At 34.4% G+C, this 9,093-nt stretch overlaps 1 protein-coding gene across 1 annotated transcript in view; it reads right to left on the reverse strand.

Moving 5' to 3' along the window:
* TMPRSS15 (transmembrane serine protease 15) overlaps nucleotides 1–8,208 on the reverse strand; it is a 138,761-nt gene extending 130,553 nt beyond the window's left edge. Inside the window, exons 1-3 of the mRNA XM_030806191.1 lie at nucleotides 7,901–8,208; nucleotides 4,274–4,404; nucleotides 3,950–4,017 (exon numbers count right to left, since the gene is read on the reverse strand). Coding sequence (XP_030662051.1) covers nucleotides 3,950–4,017; nucleotides 4,274–4,404; nucleotides 7,901–8,045 — 344 coding nt within the window. The 5' untranslated portion in view covers nucleotides 8,046–8,208. The remainder of the gene's footprint in view (nucleotides 1–3,949; nucleotides 4,018–4,273; nucleotides 4,405–7,900) is intronic.
* Nucleotides 8,209–9,093: the final 885 nt, after the last annotated feature.

A 9,093-nucleotide genomic window follows, 5' to 3' on the forward strand; every position in this document is an offset into this window, starting at 1 on the left:
AATATCTGTATTCTCAGAAACTAGTTAAATGTCTGTTTCTAAGAAAGCCCTATATGTGTGTTAAATACGTAAGCGAGCAAATGAACGGATGACTACTTGAACATTTATTTAACTCTATGTTGCCAGGATAAAAATATTTGCTTCGGTTTTCCAGTATCTCTTTAATATGTTTTGCCTATTTTCTAAAGTACTCTTTTTAGTGATTCTACTCTCCCCTTGTGCAAAGCACAGAACAATATTTTATATTTTCGTCTTTATCTTTATTCCACTATAGGAGGAATTTAAGTTAGCAATTCATGTTGTATTTCAAAGCATGCTGTATCTCTCATAGAATTTTAGGGATATTAACCGTGAATAAACTGAAGATTATTTTGGGAAGATAAGGAAAATTCTGCTTTCTAAAGATTACAGAAACTACAAGGTAACTTAGTTTCTATCATATTGCATTTGAAGAACTGATTTTAAAAGCCTCAGATGAAACAAACAAAAATAATGTGTCATTTTTCAGGAGGAGGTAAAGAAAAAGTAAATCATGATGATTTTCATTCTAACCAAACAGATGTTTAAATGTTCATGTATGGCATTCTCTCTCTCTTGCTGTCTGTCTCTCTCTCTTTCTCTCACATACACACAAACACGCACTTACTTTTGATACCTTTGATGTATCTATGAACCATATAAACTGTACAGAGATACTGTAGACTCTACCTCATTCTCAGCTTGCCTCCAGTTTTTGCTAAAACAACGAGGTCATTATGAAAAAAATAACACATTCCAACTAAATTATAATGGTATTAAAATATAAATGATAAAAAAGCCCCTTATAGACTTCTGGATAGACCAGTACGCCTTTAAATCCGGTGACGGATTCTTATAAAGGTTATTTCTCCATTCGTTGAACTCATTCCACTCTGATTTTCTGAGTATTTTTCTATATGCTAACTCCAGCAACTAGCAGTGTTAATTCATAGAAGAGTAACATGTGCATAACCATTAAAAAGGAAAAAAATAAGAGAATAAAAAGATCGTAAACTTAGGTACTGTTTACCCTAGTCTGAGTATAGATTATCCCATCAGTTTTCCCATAAAGTTAACGAACACTTTAACCTACACAAGGTTAAAAATCAGAGTGGAGAACAAGGAAAACTAAAGGTGCAAGCACAGGGCTTGCGTGGAAAAAGGTCTATGGCCATTTAGCAAATGAATAAAATAAGGCACCCAGAGGGAGAGTAGCCACTGAGAAACATACAGCAAACACTGCTTGGACAATTCCTGAATATGTGACTCTTTAGCCTTAACTTTCCTTGCTTCACTCTGTCTTGAATACCTTTTTAATATAAAAATTAGTAGTAGAGGACAGCATGAATGTTTTAGACAGACAGACTAACGGCAGCATGACATTGGAAAAGTAACCTAGCCTCTCTGAACCACACATTAATAATTCACAACAGGCTGATAATCTAAAACTTCACAAACCCCTAGTGAGGAATGCATTAGGTAACACACACAAGTACATGGTAAAATGGTACACAGAAGAACAAACTGACAAGTTTGTGGTGATATTCTGATTAGTACTGAGTATTTAGTTTGCTAAATGAATTGGTATACCAGGAACACCATCAGTCCATATATACTTGCCATTTTTGTTTTTAAAAATAGGGCTAAAGTATCTTAACCTTTTCAAAAATAATGTAATTTTGGGGGAGCAAAATGTAAAACATCTGAATTTTTTTAGTGTTATTATGATGCCTTATTATTTATCTAATTGAAGACATAAACCTTAAATATCAATGGACAATGTAGACAAGAAAGCTAATATTTCTATCAGACTGTCAGCTGCATAAAAGCACAAAAATATGTAATTTTAAGGCCCTGGAATATAATAAATAATACATGAATAAAAGTAAAATTAATTAATATTCAGGTTTTATAGGTCGCAGTGTCTTGAAAACCTATAGGGAGGCTGTCGTCCTCTGCTATTGAGCTTGTACATTGTGCTTTCATTTCAAATTGTGGGCTTGGAGCTTTCAGCTACCTTCAACTGCAGTGCAACAGCTGCCTGAAAACAAAGACTTATTTACTGTTGTGGTAAAGGAGTATTGAAGATGGCCAGCTGTAACTAAGGACTATTGCCATCAGTCTAGCTTACTTAGATGTTTAACCGGCATAAGTCAGGCTTCTCCATGCTCATCTTGGCTTTCATTGTTTGTTCTTCCTGTTCCAGGTTTACTGTCATCCTTTTTATTTCTGTAGAAAAGAGAAGTTTCCTTTTCCATTGCATCTGGAGTCCACCCATCTATGGTGAAAAGCAAACCCACTCTCCCTAGAAGTTGTTATATTCTATGGGCTCTGCTACTCTAACATTCTCATATGGAAGGAGAGCATATGCTGAATCACAACAATGAAACTCCATTCAAACACATTCCCCAACACCTACTAGCTGTATGATTTGAGGCAAGTTAGTTTTTTTCCAAGCCTCAGTGTCATAGTTATTTAAGTCGGAATAATTGCATCTCCCTCACAGTCATTTGGTGAGGAATGAATAAGAAAATACATCTTACGGCCGGGCGCTGTGGCTCATGCCTGTAATCCCAGCACTTTGGGAGGCCGAGGTGGGCGGATCACGAGGTCAGGAGATGGAGACGATCCTGGCTAACACGGTGAAACCCCATCTGTACTGAAAATACAAAAACTTAGCCGAGCGTGGTGGCGGGCGCCTGTAGTCCCAGCTACTCGGGGGGCTGAGGCAGGAGAATGGCCTGAACCCGGGAGGTGGAGCTTGCAGTGAGCCGAGATCGCACCAGTGCACTCCAGCCTGGGGGACAGAGCGAGACTCCCTCTCAAAAAAAAAAAAAAAAAAAAAAAAAAAAAAAAAAAAAAAATATCTATCTATCTATCTATCTATCTATCTATCTATCTATCTATCTTAAGTCACAAAAGGCTTGGCCTGAAATAGAGATTTAACCAGTGAGTTTCCTTTTTGCCAGTTAGTCATAGGATCTCTGTTTTCCCTAACCTTCTGGAATATTGTCTTTCTTTCTGTGCTTTTTAAATGTGAATTATTGTGAAGGCTTTGCTCCCTTCCCTTTTTCAGCTACCCCAGGTCTTGATCAGTCTTTAATTTTTTTTTCTTGGAATCCTCTCCCTTTGTCTTTTTCTTTTTTAACTTAATTTTATAAATTTACATTTTTCTTTTTTTTATATTATATGTATTTTTAACTTTCCAGTTGACTTGTACCTCTACTCCAAAAGCCCTTTGGTAGTTTGTAGTTTAGAAAACTTTAGGTTCAGAGAGATGTCAGCAAGATTGTCAAACTCTCCTTCATGATACAACAGCAACAACAACACATAGGTCAATTTTCTTTGTGAGAAGTACAAAAGCTAATTGTTTAGAAAATAGCTCTTACAATAGAAATAAGAAAATAGTTCTTACAATAATTTCCATATGTTACAGATTCAAACATTTATAGTGTGGAATTACATCATTACATTATTAATCTAAGATTCATTAGTTTATTGAGCACCTACTTTAAGCAATCTTATGCCCTGTGGGTACAACAGTGGACAAGTATCTTCTCTCTTGGTATTTATACTATAAATGAAGCAGGGTGATACAATATTATTTTATTAAATGATGAGCAACCTTTTTCCAAATGTTTGTAGCAAATCCAACACTATATCTGCATCTGCATACATTTAACCTCAGCCCTCTCCCTGTGTCTCTGCAAGATTTTATTGCCAGGAGAGAGAAACATATTAACATAAGATCAATTATCAAAAGTTATTATTTGCTACTAAAATGAAAGTTTATGCTGTGCCACTTTGCTTAATCCTCAAAAAATGTTGAAAAATTTAAATATTCCTCTTTTCCTAATATTTGCTATTTTACAAATATTAGCAAAAAAATCACTAATTTTCTGCCAGTAGAAAATTTTTGAGCTGTACTCACTCAAATTGTAAAACTCTTGAGTTCTTATATTCATTCTTCAGATTGCTTGATAGAAAGATCTCGTCTATCTAGAAAAATATAAAAGGTTGAATGAGTATACTAAATTTAAGATTTTAACTTTGGTTGAAAAATTTATACAAAGCAATCTTTATGTTCTGCTTAGAGTTAGGGCAATTTTCTCCATAGTAATGGGGCTCATACATTTAAGTATCTTGGGCATATTACATTTATTCTCTAGTTGTTTCACAGTGAGAAAATGGTGTTTTCGGCAAGTAGTTAGTTAAACTATGTTATAAAATTTTAAACCAGCTGTCAGTCTCCTACCATTTGCTGAAGGTCAAAAGCAAGAACTTTGAAATCCACTGAGAGTTTGTCTTGCAAATTAGGATTATATGTAACTCCGGATGTTATTTTAAATGTCCCTCTGGCTTCATGGCTTTGTCCAAGTGCTGCACCTAGATAAATTAATAAGGAAAAAAACACTAAGATTTTGGATTATGAGTAGGAGAAAATATGCACATTCTGTTAAGACATAGAAGTAAAGCTCTCGCTTGATGTGTTAGCTCTGTAGTTCCTGCTTTTTCTTTGTAGTCTCATGTTTCAAAATCAGCTGCTTTCTTTCCCCAGCTGTCTGATTGTTTTAAAAGAGTGGAAACGAAACTTTTTCCCATTCTTTCAATATTTTTTTCTTTTCTTTGAAGTCTAACCCACACTCCAAGCTTCCAAGTTTTCATTATTATTGTTATTGAGATTCCTGTTGGAAGATATATGGAGGGATGAACTCCCACCAGTCATGGGAAGTGACTCAGGGAAACATGGTGAGAAGTGAATCATTAAAAGTTTTGTAGTTGCTTTCAGATACTTCTTGAACACCTAGCATCCAGGGACACCACTGGGTTTTGACATATGAATTGCTGTGAAGATTTCAGTGTTTTGGTTGCTCTGAAACATGACTTTGAAGCTACTTCTGTCATTCTAATAATTATAAAAATGGCATGCATGACCCTGTGCCATTAGCTGGTGACTGTCTTTGTTGAAGACATTATTTAGAATGCTGTAGAAAATAGATAACCTCACTAGGAAAAAAAATGTAAAAAAAGAAGGTTAACAAATTAAATATAAACATGGATAATAACATGTGTCATTAAGTTCTACATAATCCCTTTATCAGTATATTTTCATTGACACTGATTTATGTTTAAAATGAATTGCTTCAACTGAAACTCACAATGATGAACTCATTAGTAAATATAATAATAATGACATATAATTCTTACAATAATCTGGTGTGAGAAGACGTTTCTTCTTTTCTGAGATAGGGTAATTGGAGTTTAGAATGATTAAGAAAATTTCTCCAGGTAGTAAAGGTCTTAAGCAAGCAACAGATCTGGAATTTGGTCATTGAAATGACTGACTCTACAACCCAGGATCTCTGTATAATACATTGACACCAAACTATCCCATTAAGAGGATAATTAGAAATAATAATTCAAGCAGTATGTGTGCATATAGTCTAAATAGCTTTAACTGCATAATTGATGTAACATATTATTTATACTATTTCATTTGTATTTTAAAGACTCAAAATTACATTGAAGTTTGCATGTTTAAGTGTAGAATACAAAGAAGGACTGAGGAACTACAACAGATTAAAGGAGACTAAGGAAGCGTAATAGCTAAATCTTATATAGGAATCTGCATTGGATCTTAAGCTGGTAAAGGGCATTAGTGGAAAAACTGGTTAAATTTGAATAAAGTATGTGGTTCAGTTAACAATATTGTAGAAATGTTAATTTTTTTATTGTGACAATTGTACTGTGGATAAACGAAATATTAATATCCAAGGAAGCTGGGTTATATGAGAACTCTGTACAATTTTTGCAACTTTTAATAAGTCTAAAGTGAACTCAAAAAAAGTATAAAAAATGTTAAAAGTAGTATGTGCTTTGAAAGCCCTAAAGACTCTGCAAAAAGGCTCCTGAAACTGATAAATGACTTCAGCAAAGTTTCAGGATACAAAATAAATGTACAATGTCAGTTGCATTTCTATATGCCAATTACATTCAAGCTGAGAGCCAAATAAAGAATTTAATCCCATTGTCAATAGCCATACAAAAGATAAAATACTGACGAATATCTCTCACCAAGGATACAAAAGAGACCTACAAGGATAACTACAAAACACTGCTATAAAAATCAGATAACGCAAACAAATGGAAATAATTCCATACTAATGGATTGGAAGAATCAATGTTGTTAAAATGGCCATACTGCCCAAAGCAACCTACAGATTCAATGCTATTCCTATTAAACTATCAAACTCATTTTTCATAAAATCATAAAAAATGATTCAAAAATTCATATGGAACTAGGAAAGAGCCAGAATAGTCAAAGTAATCCTAAGCTAAAAGAATAAAGTCAGAGGCATCACATTACACAACTTCATGCTATACTATAAAGCTATAGTAACTAAAACAGCATGGTAGTAGTACAAATACAGACACATAGTCCAATGGAACAGAATAGAGAACCCAGTAAAGTAAAGCTATACATCTACAGCCATCTAATCTTTAGCAAAGTTGACAAAAATAAACAATGAGGAAATGAATCGCTAGTTAATAAACAGGGCTGGTATATCTGGCTAGCCATATGCAGAAGAATGAAACTGGATCCCTATCTTTCACCATATACAAAAATTAACTCAAGATAAATTAAAGATTTAAATTAAGACCTCAAACTATAACAATCCTAGAGGAAAAAAGGAAAACATCATTCTGGAAATTATCCTTGGCAGAGAATTTAGGACTAAATCCTCAAAAGCAGTTGCAACGAAACTAAAAATTGGCAAGTGGGGCCTAATTAAACTAAAGATCTTCTGCACTGCAAAATAAACTATCAAGAAAGTAAACATACAACCTATGGAATGGGAGGAAATACTTGCAAACTATGCATCTGACAAGGTCTAATATCCAGAATCTATAAGGATCTTAAATAATTGCACAAACAAAAAACAAATAAACTCATTAAAAAGTGGGCAAAAAACATGAACAAGCACTTCTCAAAAAAAGACATACAAGTGGCCAACAAATATTTTTCAAAATACTCATCACCACTAATCACCAGAGAAACGTAAATCAAAACCACAATGAGATCCCATCTCATGCTGGTCGGAATGGCTATTACCAAAGAATCAAAAAACAACAGATGTTGGCAAGGCTGCAGAGAAACAGGAATACTTATACACTATTGATAGAAATGTAAATTAGTTCAGCCACTGTGCAAAGCAGTTTGGCTATTTCTCAAAGAACTTAAAACAGAAATACCATTTGACCCAGCAATCCCATTACTGGGTATACATTGAAAAGAAAATAAGTCATTCTACCAAACAGACACATGCACTCACATGTTCATCACAGCACTGTTTACAATAGCAAAGTCATGGACTCAAACTAGGTGCCCATCAACGGTGTACTGGATAAAGAAAATGTGGTACATATACATTGTGGAATAAGATGCAGCCATAAAAAAGAATGAACTCACGTCCTTTGCAGCAACATGGATGCAGCTAGAGGCCATTATCCTAAGCAAATTAATGCAGGAACAGAAAAAACAAATACCGCATGTTCTCAAGCATAAGTGGGAGCTAAACAGCAGGCACTCATGGACATAAAGATGGCAACAATAGACACTGGGGACTACCAGAAGGGGAAAGTGGGAGAGGGGCAAGGGTTGACCAATTAATTTTCCTAATATTCTCTGAAGGGAACTACAGAGAAGTATGTGAATGCAACATAAATATTTTGTCATGAAGATTAGTTTGAAATATTAGATTGAAAGCCCAAAATAATGCATTTAGTTAGCAATGAATAAAATAGACTTACAGAATAGCTGACATTAAAGTGTGTACATTCAGCTGAGAGCACCTTCACGAGCCAACTCCACGTGACTTACCTCGTTGGGATTCCTTGATCGTCAGCCAGGACACTGCAATTAATCCAGCACAGAGCACTACCAATATGGCAAAGAGAGCTGCAAACATGATTTCATAGGAGCTGAGAGAATGGTGCCTAGAAGATACGCTTCTTTTTGACCCCATTTTTGGTTTTGAATGCTTGCTAATTTAAGAACTGAAAGAGAATATAAATAACTCTACCAACTGAAGAGTAAAATCTCTCAAATTTTTAAAGATGTGTAAAGCAACAACCACCTGTCTACATGCATACCAGTCAGTGTAAGTGAGTTGTGTATGTCTCTTTGGCAAAATTATGTCTCTATACATTATCATTAAAAGGGTGGTTAATCTTTAAGAAGATATAAATGAGTAAAGATGCCTAGACTTGTAAACGTTAACCACCTGAACAGGCCATATGCCAAGGTGAATCAAATTAAATTCATGTTGTAAACAAAAGACATTTTATCATTTTGAGAACTATTAAGAAAAATGTGAAATTCATGACAGACAAATTAGTCACTAGGCACATGCATTTGATATTCATAGAGAGAGTTCCTAACAGATCAACCTTCTACCCTCTGACTCAGATGATTCTTAAGACACTTCTCTTATATGTTGATATAGACCTTCTAAAAATAACTTTTAGGTGCAGATGTATATAAAGCCTAACATATATATCCTCTCTCTGTGTACATATACGTATACATATATTCCTTATGGAAACAATCAAAAGTGTTGCAAACTTTGTTATGTCACCCATGTGAAGTTATGCAATGTAAGGCGGTATTACATAAGGGAAAGTACACTTAAACAAGGCATTATATGGCTATACTTTATGGCCTTGTGCAGTTATTAATGAATGGGAGTACCTGTCATAAGAGGAATAAAATATGTGTTTCTATTCTAAGAAAATAGTCTGGGTGGGGAAGACATTGCTCACTTGCCCTGGACTTTATCTCTTTAAATATGCCAATTAGAACAAGAGAACAGGTTAAGATAATCATAGTTATAGTTGTAGATACATGCTTTATGGAAAAATCAAAGTCGTTTTCTGAGAATTACAGTTTAGCATTGGGATTATTCACACCATAAATAATGATGAGTTCAGGAACTTTAAAACACAAAAGTTAAAACTAAATAAAACCAAATCTATTCTGAAGTAAACCAATGTGACTTTTATTCTGGTAAATAA

This window comes from Nomascus leucogenys, chromosome 25 (genome assembly GCF_006542625.1).
Source record: "Nomascus leucogenys isolate Asia chromosome 25, Asia_NLE_v1, whole genome shotgun sequence".
Classification (NCBI taxonomy): domain Eukaryota; kingdom Metazoa; phylum Chordata; class Mammalia; order Primates; family Hylobatidae; genus Nomascus; species Nomascus leucogenys.